The sequence below is a fragment of the Bombus bifarius genome, unplaced genomic scaffold (genome assembly GCF_011952205.1).
Source record: "Bombus bifarius isolate JDL3187 unplaced genomic scaffold, Bbif_JDL3187 scf7180000008026, whole genome shotgun sequence".
Taxonomy (NCBI): Eukaryota; Metazoa; Arthropoda; class Insecta; order Hymenoptera; family Apidae; genus Bombus; species Bombus bifarius.
This window is the reverse complement of record NW_022884399.1, coordinates 695,684-712,776: the sequence shown is the minus strand read 5'-3', so window position 1 is coordinate 712,776 and position 17,093 is coordinate 695,684. Positions and strand designations below refer to the sequence as shown.

The window sequence follows — 17,093 nt, the reverse complement described above, 5'->3', positions numbered from 1 at the left end:
ATATTCTGAGGCAAAGCGGAAGAATATTAAAGATACACTAGATCTCAAAGAGTAAATCCATTGAGGCATACTTTACAAAATAAAATTTTTTTAAAATTTTTGGTTAACTCTGCGATATATAGATCAAACAAACTTAGAGATATAGAACTTTTTAAAGATAGAATACGACAAAGAATTAAAATAAAAATGTATAACACTCCAGTATATCTAAGTTATAAATATACCGACACACTTTGAGAAGATGATTTTTGAAGTATATTATAATAAAGATAAAAGAAGAGCCTCAATAAATTAATGAGACGCATATGACACGATCACTTGGAACGAGTCTACAATAAAGCTAATATGGTGTATATAAATCTGGGCAAAGTAACGAACTGTATGTATTCTGTAACTATAATCGAAAGTCGAAGGTAAAAAACAGATCAGTGCCAGGTTTTGTGAACATTGAATTAAAAATACTGTACAAGCATCATCCTGGCAAAAATGTACAACCTGCTTTGAGCGATCTGTTTTTTTCTCACTTAAACAAATGATTGACAATCGTTAAGACGCATCTTGAATTCGTGACATACACGTTAATGTACATACATGAAACCACAGTTCTTAATATCAGAGAACAGATTTCCTTGTGGAAATACTACTTAGACCTTCACAGAATATTAAGTTGGCAACTAAGTGATTGCGGATTTTATCATTAGGTGGTATTGACAAAATCCGCTATCACTTAGTTGCCAACTCAATAAGTCTATGTAGTTTAATTTTATAAAAGTTCTTGAGTTCTCCAACATTTAAGAGTTACATATTTACTATATACTTTCACTCTTGCATTTTATTAGTGAAACATTAGAAACAGTATTTCCTTGCTGCTTTTTATATGAATATGTATGTATATATGTATGTATGTATATATATACGTATATATTTTTCTCGATCATTAGACGTTTATGAAATAATATTGCGTCTTCATATCCTGTAAGAATACAGAAACTAAATATACTCGTACATATGCTACACGGTATAGTTTCATAATTTTCACAAATGGTAGTTTAATAGCTAAAATATAAACAATATTTTCATTGAATTCAATTTCTTGCATTTAATGTCCTCGTCATATGAGGACGAATTTATGGTCACTTCTACTTGGATATATACAAAGCAAACATCTGCTTGCTCCTTATCAACTAACATCATATATGTTACTTATAAACAATTTTATAGAAAATTTATATGATAAAACAACATAATAATAATTACTTATGAGCACAATAAACAAATTTGTACAATTTATTATGCGCTTGCTAAATAATCCTTACATCTATGATGTGAGAAAACTGGTTTCATTTTTTATTAAATGAAACATAATGACAGTGATTGGACCAATTTCTTTCTCTTCATTGAATGATAGTGAACTCTCTAATGGTTTTCGACTTTTTCCGTAGTTTTTATAATTTTTCAAAATACATTGCATTGGATTATTAAAAACATACCATTCTAAACGCTCAGTGGCACTGATTTGATATATTTATAATTATTCTTAACATGCATTATTACACGTATTTGATAGATGTACATAAACAGTGATGCCTGTGAGGAACATATGAATTTTGAACCGCAAGTTATGATGATCTTTTATAAAAAGCTTTTTCGTCTTTTTCATATACAAAATATAATAAATAAACATGTATTGCACATTTTATTCAATATAAATTATTTTTCATTTTACAGTACATTAATTGAATTCTCATTTTATGAATTTGAACTTACACCTTCTTGGTATTTTTATATTAAATATTTACTGCTTCTTTTTGTTAAGAAGATGTACACAGACATAATATATTTAAGAAACTAATATTTTATTGTCTAAATAATTGTATAAATAAAGAATAAAAGTATTATTATGAATAATATATTTGTATCATCCAAAAATATTAAACGTAATTTATAATAAATTCTTACAATAAATGATGCTTTTGAAGTAATGAGAAAAGCATCATTGTACTTAAAGAAGACTTTGTGTTTTAGGACTAAAATGTTATAAGTTCTGGTTCAAAATTCATTGTACGACACAATGCAAATAAAAGTTTGCGAAGGCAAATTAAATGTTCACACAATTCTAATAAATAGTGAACTTATACAGACTACTGCTAATATACTTATGGCTATTTTGAATGTCTCTTTTCTACTGGCACAGATCATTTCTGTTGTTATACGAATTAAACCGTTGATACTTAACACTTCCACTCGTTTATAGTTACAGTTTTCCCGTTTATCCTTTATTTGATTGCTTACTTTCCTTCAGAGAACTTCTCTCTTAAACTTTTGATCTTATGAACAAAATAAGTTTCTAAGGATTCTGCACACTTAAAAAAAGGTGATTCTTTCGGATTATAATAACGACAATTGTCAAATATTTTCGTCATATCTCCGATAAATTCACTTAATTTCTTGTAAGATCTGTCATTTATCCTCAATTCTATCGTTTGCAGATCTGCAAATATAATTAGCAGAAATATACTGGTAAAGAAAATTGTATTTCCTCCCTTGAATTTTAAATTCATCAAAGATTAAACAATATCGTTATATGGAATTTAAATAACACTTACCCATCGGCTCCTTTATAACTTTATAATAGTCTGGTGCTTCATTTGGATCTACTGGTTCCATAAATGGCCAAGCACTTTTATGTGCCTAAATATCAAAATTTTTGGTGTCAATAATTATAAAAAATATTATTTTAACAAATAACTTTTTTTTATTATTTACAACTACCTTACCTGTATTTGCTTAATTAATTTTTTTAGGAGATCAAGGTCTTTTGCATTAAGATTTTTCATGTTAGCAAAGTTAACGGAAGAATTTCGTTGACAATTTGGACAAACGTATTCATCGATATTGTCTGCTTCCGATTGTAGAATACCGACACATCGACCATGGAACCAATCTTGACACTTATCGCAGCAAATATAAAATCTGCAGAAACAAGAACGTTAAAATATGTGGTAATAGATCTAGAATAAGCCAATGTAATCTACAAATAAATTGGCACCATCACGTACTGAGATTCGTCATAAGGCTGTTTACACAAACAATATAACTCCTGTGTATCTCTTGCATGTCTACATTCTGTACAAACAAACTCAGAAAGTGTCTTACACATTTCTTCTGTAATTCCAACACAATCTCCGTGGAACCAATTGTTACAAAGATCACATCCAACATAAAACCTAATTCAATACCATAATTCACCATCATTAAATAAATATTACGAGTAAAGAATCTTTTTATAGTACTTACTTTGTTTCATCGTATGGCGTTCTACATAAACAATATAACTTCTCTTTCTTGATTCTATTCGTAGCGGCAGCGGTTGAAGCGCCCGGTGGTGTAGTATTGCTTCCTTGGGCTTTATACTTCTTTGGCCTTCCACCTCTATTAGGCGGACTAACTTGTTGAGACATTTGAGCATTTGCTTTACGTTTCGCACTTCCTACTTTTACCTCATCTTGTTTGTGTCTTTCCGCCTTGGTTCTCGAAGCTAATTCCGCTGATAAATCTTTCTATAATTTCAACAAAGAATAATATAAATAAATTTATATGAATGTGTACATATTATAACAAATAACATATGCTACATATATTTAATATATAATACCTGAATATCTATCTGTAATTCTTTTTCAAGCAGTGCTCTCTTCTTTAGAATATCCTTTTTAAGTAATTCTTTATGTCTAAATAACAAAACTTGCATTCGTGAGTGAACCTGTTGCTTTCTTCGTTGCTCTTGACTGTCTTTTAGCTTTGCTGCTCTTTTTTGTGGGCTAGACTCATTCTCTATTGGTTCAATCTTTTGTACTCTAAAAAGTAAATGGTATTATTAAAGAAAAGTGATTTTGTATAACAAAAAGTCTTTATTTTTTATATCTATTCTTAGATTTAGAAATTTACTTTGGAGTTTCACGACTTTCTTGTTTTAATGCGGGCTTCTTTCTAGGTGTTTCTGCCCAATCTGTATCTTTATCATTTGTTATTGATTGTACATTCGTAGATGATGTCGTTGTTGGAATGTTAGAAGGTGCTGGTCTTTTACGAGATGGAACACGTGGAGTCGTAATTGTAGGCGTGGTATGAGTTTGATTATTGCTTGCTGAATTTTCAACACCTCCTTTCATCTGCTTCTCTTGGTATCGTTGTAGTTGTAGCAGCTTTTCTTCTATTTCAGGATTAAGGTTTTCTTGTTTCAATGCATTCTTGATGGCTGAAGATTTTTATAATAATAATTAGAATATTTGAAATAAAAATAGAAACAATTAAATATTTCTAATCCCACTGAAATCAAACAGTAAAGATAATATTAATTAATAACTAACTTTGTTGTATGTAATCAGGCGTTAAAATAAATTTGTTAGCCGAGGAATCGTTTCCTTCTTTTAAAGATTGCAAAGGTTGCTGACCATTAGCTACATTTGTTTTTTGCGATTCCTCTTCTGTAGTCACACTAGGTTGAGCAACTTGTTGAACAACTACTTTCGGTTTTTCGGGAGAACTTGAAGTTGCTGTCGATGGAAGCTCTGGAATGCTTTCAGTTCCCGTTTGAGGTTCTATGGAAATTAAAATAATATTAATACCATTACAAATTTAATTTAATCAATGCAAAAGATATCAAATCATATAGATACAAACCAGTTGCTGCTGGTGGCGAAACAACCGGTTGTTGTGCAGTTTGTGGTTTTGTTGCTGGTGTAGCAGGTGTATTTGCTGTTGTAGAACTTTGAATCGATTGTTGACTACTAGGTGCAGGTTGAACAGCTAAATAAATTTTAGTAGGTCCCAAAACTCCTTGTTTTCCTGTTGCAGCTTGGGCTATAAAGTATGTATAGTATAAATATGCTAATAACATTAAATACATATATGACATGTATACGAACCTTTAAGTAGTTGTTGTTTGACCTGTTGCTGCACCATTACAAGTTGTTGTGGAGTAAAATCTGCGCCTTGCAAACCTTGTAAAACTATACGAGGACCTTGAGTAGTTTGTATAACTTGAGCAGTAACGCATTTAATGACAGTTCCAGGTGGTTGACCCGCTAATAAAGATGCTTCTACACTTCCAGGTGCTGGAGCATTAGAAGTTTGATTTGCTGTAGTTGTAGTAGTGGTCGATGTCTCATTCGTTGATGTAGTACTACCAGTGCTATTATTTGTTGCATCAGTTGACTGTGCTCCTGTTGTTGCTGTAGTTGTTGATTGAGTAGATTGTAGTACAGGAACTAAAACATTCAAAAAGTTCATTTTATTTAAATAGTTTTACCTTTAATTTTTTGGTCAAAACATTCATTAAGATATAAAATGTGAATATACCTTGTTTAGTTGGTGTTACGGTATTTTTTACAATAATACCACTGTTTGTCGAATTTAAATGTACAATTTGATTGCCTGTCGGAGTGCTACGAATGACCACTTGATGACCACCGATTGTCGTTAACTGAGCTTTACCCGTTGCAAGCTGTTGAGCTAAATTAGCATTAGTAACCACTATTTGATTTCCACTAATAACTTGTCCACCAGAAGATATGACCTATGTTATTAATTAATATATTACTATTACGTGCATATATTTTTCTAAGATTGAATGTAACTGTAACATACTTGTGCACTTTGTACAATTTGTCCAGTATTGGCCACTACAATAGCATTTTTGGTTGGTTGTGTAGGAGTAGTGGCAATAGTTACAGTGGTTGCTGATGAACGTTGAATTCCTTGCTGAGATGGAGCTTGCGACTGCTGAACACCTTGTACTTGTGACGTTGTATTTGTTGTTGTTTTGGATGGACTAGTCTTAGTTGTACAATTAGCTGTCGTAGCCACTTTAGCTGTAGTTGTTGTAGCTGTTTTTGTCTTGAAAAAGGAATTTTATAAATTAATAAACCATTTCTATTTGGAATATTTTATCTCACGATATTTTACACACAACACACACACACACCAAGTTAATAATTTTACCTGTATAGTTGTTCCACCAGTTTGTGCAAGAGTAGTAATTGCTTGACTATTGTTTAATACATGAAGTTTTCCATCCGGCATTTGAACTAATTGTTGGCCAGGCATCAAACCTCGAACTTGAAGCTTTCCATCTGGGCCTCTTATAATCTGTACCCTTTGCTGAACTTGTTGTATAGAACCTATTTTATGAATATAAATTTAATTAGAAAAAGAAAAAAATAGATTGTAATCTAATTGTTGTTACTTGAATAAAAAATAATCAATGTTATAAATGTACCTGCTTGACCGGAAACTTTAATTAGGGACTGTTGATTTCCAGCTTGCTGTGTTTTCGGTAAAATGCTTGTAGGTCCAGAAACAACTTTTGTTGTTCCAAGAGATGCTATTTTAAAGAAAATATTAGATATATACATAAATATCAAATACACGTTACATTTATGTATATATTTGACTTAATATTTATATATTTAATTTGGTATTTACATTTCGCCATATAAATACGCTTTGTACTAATAAAAGGCTTATTCTGTGCAGGTGTTGTCAAGAGGGAAGTTAGTTGTGATTTTGTCCCACTGTTTGGATTTGCTGGTATTGCAACTTTGGAAACCAATTTAACTGTGCCATCTGTGATAAAAAATTAATATTTTTTTTGCTATGTAATAATTACATGATATATCATATAATCAATTATAATTTATTTCGGAATAGATTTGATTAATATATCTAAATCTTACCATGAGTGGAGTTAGCTGTAACTTTTACAACTTGCGTAGGTGAACCAGAATTGGCTGGGCTTTTTAGAGTTTCTAATGCTCTCTTTTGTTGATGAGCAGCTCTTTGCATGCGCAATTGCTGTTCCATCTTTTCTTTAATCTCTTCAGGTGTTGCTTTACCGCTAACAAGTTGATCGTTCATACCAGAATTTGCGCCTGCATTTCGGTTAGAACCAACCGCGGATTGTGGTTGTCCCGATCGACTCCTAGTAATAATCTGGGCATTAGCCTTCTCTAACCTGGATAAGACACACACCAAGTGGAGGGTTAGTATTGAATGGTGTTAAGTGAGGATAGGTCAGAACTGAGTGATATCATAAGGTAAAAGCAATAGGAATTTAACGCAATCATTAATATCCTAATTCTAATAAAATTGTAGGGAAATACAGATATTTTAACAAATTGTAAAAAATGTACTTGTATGAAATTTTCTTGAAATGAAATGTTTAAATGACAAAAGTCCAGAAGTTATAGTATAGATAGGAAATAGTATAGTACAGATAGTTATAGTATAGTATAGATAGGAAAAGAAAAAAGAAGTTATAGATCAGAATACATAGAATAAATCATAATTTTTTTTGCTAAACATACCTATCACCATATTGTTTAATTTCCCATAGCTCCAATTTGTCCTCATCAACCCACTCTTCTGTAACTTGTGGTTCGGTGCTTTGTGGCGATTCTGGTCGTTTCCTTTTTCGCAGACCACTTCTTATAGATGTAACTTCTATAAAATATAATCACACATCATATCACTTATTTTTCAAAATTTATTTATTAATACAAACCTCTGACTTGTTTTGGAAGTTCCAAAGGTATAACAACTTTCCTACGTAAGTACTGCGTCTTATCTAAAAATTGGCCAACATGACGGTGTTTAAGAATTTCTAATGACATAATTTCCGTATCAGTTGTAATTTGATGTTTGCCATCTGTAGATAATGGTTTTGCAGCCATATCATCCCAACGAAGACATGCCCATAATATTCTTAATTGAAGAGCTGCAGCAGCCAGTGATTTTATGCCAACTGTTCTGTATAACCAACAAGTCTTAAATAATGGCCTAGGGCAGGGATATGGCCATACTGACATATTTGCCTATAATAAAGAAATTAAAATTAATTCATTATATTGTATTATATTTTATTGTTTTTAATACAATTTTATTAATGAAATACCTTGGCCATATGATGAAAACCTTGAACTTGTATTCGTCCACCAACTCTAGCCAATTTACGCAATTCATGTTGTGGAAGTAGTAATATACTACGATGTTTATTTTTTGTACAAAATGTGGAACATAAAGGGTATTTAACAGGAGTGCGCTTCTTTTTTCTATCAGCCAAAGAGATTGCAACTTTCTTCAGATAAACTTTTCCTTCGGTTGAAGTAGTAGAGTACACTCTTTCTGTACCATCAGCATTTAATTCCTTAGCCATTGTACTTCTTTGCACTGTTCTTCCTCTTCGATTAACAATCATTGTCTTTTGCCCTGCACTTGTTTTAACTTCGGATGAAAATGTAACTGAATTTTGAGAACTTGTACTTTCCTGCATACTCTGTATAACGCCATCAACTGATTTTATAGTCTGTTGTGTTGTAGTTATTGTCGTAGTAGTAACTATATTATTAGTTGTAGTGGTCACTACATGTTCTGAACTGACATCTTTACCATTAGATTCAATTTTTATTTTTTTGATAGGAGGCGAAGCAACATCTTTTACTACATTTGTAGCTGGTGTTTCTTCCGTACAATGAGTTGCAGATGCTACCGCGGATTCTAAATCTTTCCTGATTGCATCTCTAGCTTCATCATTTCCGTCTGTCTTTGAATTTGTTTGTGGTTGTGCTATAGTTGCTCCAATTGATAAATTCGATGTCGATTGATTATTATTTAAAGCATTAGCTTTCCTTAGCAATGCTATCAGATCGAGTTTTAGTCTTGCTTTTTGAAGACATATAGGAGAATAACAGGTAGATGTTAAACTTTGTGTTGTAGTTGTAATCTTTCCTGGCGGTGCAGTCATATTACAATATCGTGAATAACAACTAGTATTTTTACTAAATCTCATTATATTGGCATATTGGGCTTTAACGTGTTGAATACGCTTTCCTATTACAGTCAGCATTTCTCTGGTCGATGTAGGCATAGTTTTAGGCTGCTTTCCAGTAAGAATATTCTGTAAAGAATTATCAGCTCCATCTGTATCACTTTCTTCGTTATTTTCTATGTCAATTTCGGAATCTCCATCTGCTTTAAGATTTGTCGATTGATTTAACAACTCCTTTGATTTCTCCTAAAATTAATGCGTATTTCAAAGAATACATAAATAATATGCTAATATATACTACTTATATTCTACTTTATTTTACCGATAATATTTACTTACAGTCTGTATTAATCTTCTTTCTTCTAAAAGTTTTAAATGTGTTCTACGTGCCAAGAAATCGTCGACCCTAGTCTTTTTAGCAATTTTTGGGTAATGAAGCCTCCCGTTAGTTGTTAGTGCCTTAATAATATCGATTTCTTCAAATTCTTTGATAGGTGTATAAACTTTCTCGATTTTCATACCAGCTAAAACTATGGGTAGAAAAAAATTAATACCATAAGCTTAAAGTATATACTTAAAAATAGTTGAATATTTTTTTACCACACTCACATGATAAATTCATTTTTGTTTCCTGTTTAATCTGTTGCGGTTCTGTCTTTGCCACTGTTTTTTCTTCGGTTTTTGTATCTGTTTCCATTTTATTTTGTTTATCTTCAATTGGTTCTTTTTTTATGTTGTCTTCTTTGCACTCTTTTTTTATAGATGTGTCAATTGATGTATCCTTTGATGATTCTTCCTCTTTAATCTCTTCTTTTATTTTAATATTCATATCATTTTCTTCTTTTTTAGAAGAGCAATATTCTTTCATCAAAAAATCATATGTAGGAGGATCTAAAGCTAATATTTTTAATCCTTCTTGATCTTTAATTTGTACCATAATTTTCTGTGGGCCTATTCGAAGACCCAATTTTGAGATGTCAGAACATCTGTAACGGCGACTAGCAGATACCCATAGCCATCCGCCTTGTCCGTGTACTCGATATTCTTCTCCTTTTTGTTTCCATACTTGATGTTTCAAACCCAAAGTATATTTGACAAAATTAAACAGACGATTACGTTCTTCTTCATCCTCTCTTTCCTTCTTATCTTTCTTATCCTGGCGCTTCTTCTCTTCTCGTTCAAGGGCTGTTACTCTTTGTAATTTCACGTGTCCAAGTTGATCATGCCATACACTAGCAAACACTACTGATTTAATGCATGCTTGTAAAACAATAAGAGCACGCGCAAAATCTCTGGGATTAACGCAAGCACCCACCGCCGTAGTCCAAGGTTTACGCAAAAGAGGCCAATTAGTATGCATAAATGATGATTGAATGCTGCTTTCAAGTTGAAGAATTGTCTGACGAAGTGTGCTTACTAAGAGAGCTCGTGTTCCTGTCAAACTCCCAACCCATTTGAATTCTGAGGCCTGTGTAAGCGAAAATTTGTGTGACAAATGCCTCTTTTTATCGCGTTCTTCGTTACGTTGGGCCTTATTCAGAGAAATAGGATTGGTACTGTATTGATTCACGTATGATTTAAAGTTGTTATCCATCCCTAATTTAAAGAGATGTGTACCAGAAGCTATTTGATGAGCTTTCTGTCTTGTTAATCTAGTACCATCTCCCTCCTCTTTCAAACTTTTATCTAGTTTTTCTAACTCTTCCTTTGACAACTGTCCACTACTACGTTTCTTTAAATCATCCATATTAAATGTCCTAGGTTGTAAAGATCCTGTTTTTGACCTTGTTACAATAGTATGTTTTTTTCCTATAAAAAAAATGTAAATTATTCTATCTAACTGAATCAATTTTATAACTGCACAACTTACCATCTTTACCAATTTTTGAAATACCCTCTTCTCCTTCTAATACTTCTTCATCAATTTCTTCAGAGGATGACGATGATATACTGGCTTTAACATCCTTATTTACTCCATCTGTTAAATTGGTATCTACACCATCTGTTTCTACATTTTCCGTACCTAGTTTTTGAGTATTTTCTTTTGCATTTGATTCTTCGGACGATTTTGTTTCCTGCTGTTCAGTGACAGCTGCCAATTGTTCTTCTAGAGAATCTGTACCTTCATGAATTCTGCGTACCATTTCTTCAGCTTCTTGCCTTTGTTTTTCTTTTTTCTCCTCTTCTTCTTTTTCTTGTTTCTCTTGGCGTTCTTTTTGTAATTTTTGTATAAGACCTGCAATGCATATTTGATGAAAGTATTAAATACTATTCCTTTAAATTAGAAATAAAGTTTAAAAAATGCAAAATTTTAGAAATGCAACCACTCACTGTTTTCTACTTCTAGGTATGATTTTTTGTTACCCTTGTACTGATTAGTGATCTGTTCTGTAAGTTCCATTTGTCTTACGATTTCATCTTTGTAATCTGATAATTCTCTATAAAGTGCAACTTCCATTTCATTACGGTCTAAACAAAGCATTAATTCTTCTAGCTGTAAAGGTGCGCTATAATACCAAACTTCTGCATCTTCACTTTCACTACAATAACCAATTTTATTAATACAATCAACATTTCTTTAATATATAATGCAATATATCGTATAGAAAATTCTTATTTTTGTACAATACACTTACACAAAAATTCTTCTTGCAAGAAACCAATATTTTCTGCCATGTCTATCAAATCCTAGATGTTCTTGACGACATAGTGAACCATTTTTCTCAACATCAGGTATACAATCAGCAACTCCTGTAACTTTGTGAGCTTTGCATGTGCTACATTGCCAGTCTTCAGTAGGAACATCAACCAATGGAGGTTCAACACATTCTAAGTGGAACACTGCTGGACAAGTTTCACAACATAATAAATCTCCCAGACGATGACATACTCTACAGTGATCATCATAGTGCATATTTCCTATAAAATGATAGTATTTATGATACATACTGTCATTATAATATATTATAAGGAATATTTTGTAATTGATGAAAAATTATTAATAAATTAATAAAGGTATTAATAAATTAAAAAGTCGATTAAAATAATTTTTAATATACATATTGACATTAAGGAAATATTAATTATTAATTAATATACAAATTGATACATATAATGTTCAATCACTGAAAAATGTTTTAGCATTCATATTTGCAAAGGAACAAAGACTTCAGCATGGACATACAAAATTTTCCTGCTGATTAAATAATAATTTATATATTTCTAAATATGAACATTTATGAACCGTTATGTAAAAAAATATACATAAGAAATAAAACAACATGAAATACCATTTAGTGTACCTTCATGCAGCAGGTCTTCTCTTACTGGATTTGTAATTAAAAATTGATCTGTCAAAAATTGTAGCACCTTGATTCTATCTTCAACAGAAGTAAAAGGATATTCGCACGTTGATAAAATATGTAAAATATTTTGATCAAAAGACTTGTCACTTTCTACGTAAGAACGTAATGCTTCTGACCAAGTCATAGAATCCACAAAGTATAAGCTAACATTCACAGAGTCTTTTTGATCTAGAGGACCAAAGTGTGTTTGCTGAGAATCTTCTTCTCTAAGAAGCGCTTTGATGAGCATAATATGTATCTCAGCCAATAGATTAGTTTGATCTTCGCACATAAGTGCAGCACAGAAATCTTCAAACCTAAAGGCTGAAAGACGTACCAAAGTACGAAAGTGTCTCAATACTTCATAAATAGATAAACATGGCATAACAAGTTCTCTAGGGACTAATAGATCATCAGATGATTTAGGTAAATTTAACGGCGGCAGTTCCCTATTTTGAAGCCACAATGGTTCTGGACTTGGTGGCCTTTGCTGACTAAGCAGTGTTTTACGGGGTGTGCCACTAGTAGTACTATAACTGGAGAGGGAAAAGTCACTGTCACTGGAGGGATCAGGTTCTTCTATACTTTCAGATGAATCTGCATCGCTTTGCAGAAGATCCTCTTCAACTTCACTTTTTTCACTGGACTCGTCTCCAAAGTCTGACCCATAATGATATTCAGAATCGTGATAATCAACGTTTGGGTTGTAACCTCGGCGTTGATATGCACCAGAACTTGAGTGACCACCTTTTCGTGAATGTCTATCTCTGGGACCTCGAGATTTTCGAGTTCGCGTACTTCGTCTGCTTTCCTCGCTTTCAACTGGCGATGATGGTCTTGAAGGTGTCGGTGTACTTGGTTGTGAGTTTGGTGTTTCCGAACCCTTGTTTTGCAAATATTTTGGCTTCTTCATAAGATGGTATTGAAATTTTTTGGGCCTTTCCATGACCACCGATTTCGGAGGTCGGCCCCTTCTCTTCGACCCTCTCCCCGTCATTGTTTGTCACACACTGTCAACGAAATGGCACTTACTTAACACGTGGTTTATGGAAACGCGTGCTTGTAAACAAATACAAATGACATCGTAGGAATGAAATGGAACTCATGTTTGTACTCTGATCTTTGCGCCATTTTTCGGCTATGGTCACGTGACCAAACACAATTCTTTCATGATCAAACGTTTCGATATGATCTTGCGTGGCTTCTATTTTTCTGTCGACGAACGACAATCACTTTCCCGTAATTATAACAACTTGTATTACTACTAGTAACGACCAAAATAAGTACAGAATTATTCACTGACGCGAATGTAAGGGGAATTTACAATATCTAATCTTTTAAGAGAGCGCTGCTGCAATTGGTTCATCAAATAGCCGCCATGTCTGGCCTCGAACGCATCTACTCCAAAAGTAGAGAAAAATCTTTGATAAAATTTTCCTTTCTCCTATCTAGAACAATCTGTTGCTCAACACATTCCCCTCGACTGAGTTCTGACAAGATTCATGCAATGCAGAAACTAACTGATTGCTTTTTAATTTCTCACGAAACGTACAGAAGATCCAATCGCTTTCACCGTAACTACACAAGAGCCTGTCAGATCAACAATAGGTGGCGACATGCGCGGTTGGAAGAACGCGATTCTAACCACACTTCCGATAAATATGCTTTCTTCACATTATTTGTTTCCTCGATTTTTCACAAGTATCCCTATTTTAGTCCACTACACTTATTATTTCTAACAAATTATGCAATTAATTCGCATACACGATCGAACGAATTCGCTGTTACCCGCAAGAGAGAAATCTAACCTTAGTTATAGAGAAGCTTCGATAGAGGACACCACTATAATTCCAAATTGTGTGTCGTTTTGTCGGTACACATTCTTTTTAGCTCATAGTATCATATTAATTAAAAATTAATATTATTAATATCAAAGAAAAAATTTTTCCTATATTTATCATGTAATTTAGTTAATAACAATTTCAACTAATTTAAGGAAAACCGGCGATGAACGCGACATCTTCCTAATTGAAGCTAAAATTCTGTCAAGTTTAAACTAATGTTGCACAACTTTTTTCTTTCAATACAAACTTAGTTATTAATTATTGTTAAAAAACAGTTGCTTCCTAAATGCCATAAAAGAAAATACTTTGTATTAAAAATAAAAATTTTCTACAAATGTTATTCTTTTTAGTACATTTAATAATCACATAAAAGTTGATAGAAGTTGCCAATCAGATACATAGATAGTAGTATATTATGATTAAATGTATGTTTATTAAATACTTGTTTAAGTAATAAAATAGTAAAACTAGAATTTACAAGAATAATTTATCAACGATAAATCACCGAATTAACTTCATATATATTATAATAATGTATTTCCAAAATTGATTCCTAGATGAACGAGAAAATAATGTAGCTTTAATTAGCCACTTAAGTAATGACAAACAAAAAAGAAACAATTTTTGGAAGCATAACACGTAGGATAGTACACAGATATATATTAGTAAGAACGACATAAGATTCCCATATGATGTAATTTTGACAAAAATTATGGCGCCATCTTTGAAACGGATGTCAGTGGTTGGAAAGCATTAGCACCAGTATGAAAGCACGAAGGAGGGAGAGGGGATTAAAGAAAAATGGCCGTCAAGCGAAAATCGAGAAATACGAAAAACGAACGAGAGTGTAACGATCAAATGTGAATACGAGTCGGCGGTTTTTTTTACGAATTAATCACGGGATAACGAACGAAATGCAAAACGATATGAGAATGTATACGTTAAAGCCGATTGTTTCCTTGCCGCAAATGTTGCATCACAGGAAAACGATGTACGAAATGCGAAATATTCATGAAGAACAATCAACAGACGACCATATGGAAGCCGAGAACAAGATCGTGCCTGATATCACTGAGCAGGTTATCAGCTTTTTAAAGGTTTTCATCATTTCTGTTATCTTGCCGACGTGAACGAGAATGTTGCTAGTTTAACTGGAATGAACGGTTTACTCACGCGTTTATTAAGCATGGTAGCTACGAGTGTTTCTTCTGTCTCAAGCTTGTTGTGCATGACTCCTCCCAAAATTTCCACAAGCACTAATCACGATCGACCGGGAATATGGTTCTACAGACTTGATCGATGCTTGCCCCTCCAATTTTTCAACTAACAGGACCTTACGCGGCTACGGCAGATGAAAAATTCAGTTCGTTTGAAGGATAAGCGGGAATGCGCTGATAATTAGTATAGAAGGGCAAGCTTACTAAATTAGAACTGCACTGAAAGCTACAAAGTACAGTTGTATAACCAAACACATGTAAAACCTAACCCAGTAAAAAGATGTATGTACTTTGTAGATATTTACTAGCATTAATCAACAATGTTAGTGATCACCTATCAAATCTATTCTCCATAACCCTATGTTTTTAGGCATTTTTTTTTCTGAAGTGGAAATAGTAAATATATGAATTTTGAATGTTGCTAGTATTTTTTAACTTGAAACAGAGTTTGGAGTATATTTTGTGAGAAACTGTATTGTCATAACCATTATATTGAATTGTGAGATTTAGATTGTGATCGATTAGTAATTATAATGATGATGTTATGTGTGAAAACTGCTTTGACAATGTTTGGAAAATAGAAAAATTTTCTTTTAATCATGATGTTTAAATTATAATTGATAGATTCCATACAGTAATTGTGAAATAATTTTAGCTTTATTTTAGAACTATCTAGTTAATTTATTCCTCTTATTAAGGTTTATATTATGGTAATCACTAATTCTTTATATGGATAATATTAAATGTACCTTAAAGTAAGATTTTATTTCAGAGTCCACTACCAGAATATAATGCATTAGAAGCACGGCAAGAAAAGATACTGGCACAACTTGCAGAACTTAAAAAGCAAGTTTCAACACTTTCTGGGTTTTTAAAACAAACGAAACAAACTACAGTAGTTGATAAAATTTCTACAGTTAATAAGAGCCAGGTAATATCAATGTAAGATAATATTTTTAATTTTTTAAGTAAGAAGTTCACATGAGAATTTATTAGCATTGACTTTTATAGGAGCCAATTAATGTGAATCTTATCATTAATGTGAGTCCTAAAAGACAACCTTATTTTATATCAGCATTGCAAAAGTTGTGGAAAGATACTGATATTAAAGTACAAACTTATGTTCATTCAAGTATTAATAAAGAAGTGTCTGTTAATTATGAATCAACTACAAGTTCTTCCAAAAATAATATTATTAATTTATCATTGATCTGGAAAAATGGTAAAATAAATCATATTTATGGAAATAGTTAAATAGTAAAAGATATACACTTACCAAAAGCTTTATTTTCAGTTAATGATCTGGAACTTATATCTGGTCTATATAGTTACTACATAACTGGCGAAACAAATTTTTTAAGATATTTAAGTAGATTAATAAATTCGCATAATTATGAAAATTCTGATTGTACAGAAAAGATAAACACTACTGACTTGATATTAGATTTGTGTCATTCTTTATATTTTGAAGAATCAGCAAAGAAAAAGCAAGAAATATTATCTTTAATAGCAGATAAATTAAACTGGCCAGATAAAAAGGACTTTGATATAGCAGATGTTGCTGTATGGTGTACAATTAAACAATTTTTTCCCAAAAAATATCCGCCAAAACTTAACAAATGGTATGAAGCTTGTGAAAAACATTTTGTATAAATAAAAATCTCTTATTAAAACATATTTATTATTTATTTGTATAAACACACAGTTTCAATTGTTTTAAAAATATTCCAAAACTTAGTAAGAACATCATTGACCAAAATTATAAAAAAAATAGAGTGCATAAAATTATATAAATTTTATTAAAATATTAACACATACTTAGAATATGTTGTACAAGTAATGTATAATCTGAGACGCAATT

At 32.0% G+C, this 17,093-nt stretch overlaps 2 protein-coding genes across 6 annotated transcripts; one reads left to right on the top strand and one right to left on the bottom strand.

The window, feature by feature from the left end:
* Positions 1–1,986: 1,986 nt before the first annotated feature.
* On the bottom strand, positions 1,987–15,487 carry LOC117207267 (nucleosome-remodeling factor subunit NURF301). 4 transcript variants are annotated; one of them, XM_033447300.1, is made up of 26 exons: positions 15,189–15,487; positions 12,118–13,181; positions 11,464–11,746; positions 11,159–11,367; positions 10,698–11,063; positions 9,437–10,636; positions 9,167–9,357; positions 7,955–9,073; positions 7,565–7,874; positions 7,368–7,503; positions 6,738–7,015; positions 6,487–6,627; positions 6,281–6,385; positions 6,004–6,182; positions 5,650–5,898; positions 5,362–5,578; positions 4,929–5,270; positions 4,684–4,863; positions 4,371–4,601; positions 3,949–4,258; positions 3,656–3,857; positions 3,298–3,560; positions 3,060–3,227; positions 2,778–2,973; positions 2,607–2,691; positions 1,987–2,491 (listed from the first exon to the last, which is right to left on the bottom strand). In XM_033447300.1, exons 2-26 carry the CDS (start codon positions 13,166–13,168, stop codon positions 2,289–2,291), a joined length of 8,214 nt encoding a protein of 2,737 aa, XP_033303191.1. In that variant the 5' UTR covers positions 13,169–13,181; positions 15,189–15,487; the 3' UTR covers positions 1,987–2,288. The 4 variants fall into 4 exon arrangements, with proteins under 4 accessions (XP_033303191.1, XP_033303194.1, XP_033303193.1 ...); XM_033447303.1 differs by lacking the exon at positions 15,189–15,487 and having other exon boundaries at positions 4,455–4,601; positions 12,118–13,973; XM_033447302.1 differs by lacking the exon at positions 15,189–15,487 and having other exon boundaries at positions 6,738–6,982; positions 12,118–13,973.
* On the top strand, positions 14,747–16,909 carry LOC117207274. Of its 2 annotated transcripts, none has more exons than XM_033447317.1 (4): positions 14,747–15,112; positions 16,005–16,163; positions 16,244–16,454; positions 16,527–16,909. In XM_033447317.1, the coding sequence occupies exons 1-4, from the start codon at positions 14,930–14,932 to the stop codon at positions 16,883–16,885; spliced, it is 912 nt and encodes a 303-aa protein (XP_033303208.1). In that variant the 5' UTR covers positions 14,747–14,929; the 3' UTR covers positions 16,886–16,909. The 2 variants fall into 2 exon arrangements, with proteins under 2 accessions (XP_033303208.1, XP_033303209.1); XM_033447318.1 differs by having other exon boundaries at positions 14,754–15,094.
* The last annotated feature ends 184 nt before the right edge of the window (positions 16,910–17,093 follow it).

What these genes read in the sequence shown, in the direction of transcription:
- LOC117207274 (XM_033447317.1), top strand. Translation starts at nt 14,930, where the DNA reads ATGCAAAACGATATGAGAATGTATACGTTAAAGCCGATTGTTTCCTTG. An exon ending in AGGTTATCAGCTTTTTAAAG is followed by an intron (nt 15,113 to 16,004) that starts GTTTTCATCATT and finishes ATTTTATTTCAG; the next exon opens with AGTCCACTACCAGAATATAA. An exon ending in CTACAGTTAATAAGAGCCAG is followed by an intron (nt 16,164 to 16,243) that starts GTAATATCAATG and finishes TGACTTTTATAG; the next exon opens with GAGCCAATTAATGTGAATCT.
- LOC117207267 (XM_033447300.1), bottom strand. Translation starts at nt 13,168, where the DNA reads ATGACGGGGAGAGGGTCGAAGAGAAGGGGCCGACCTCCGAAATCGGTG. An exon ending in TAAAGTTTCCGGTCAAGCAG is followed by an intron (nt 6,183 to 6,280) that starts GTACATTTATAA and finishes TTCATAAAATAG; the next exon opens with GTTCTATACAACAAGTTCAG. An exon ending in TTCGCCACCAGCAGCAACTG is followed by an intron (nt 4,602 to 4,683) that starts GTTTGTATCTAT and finishes TAATTTCCATAG; the next exon opens with AACCTCAAACGGGAACTGAA.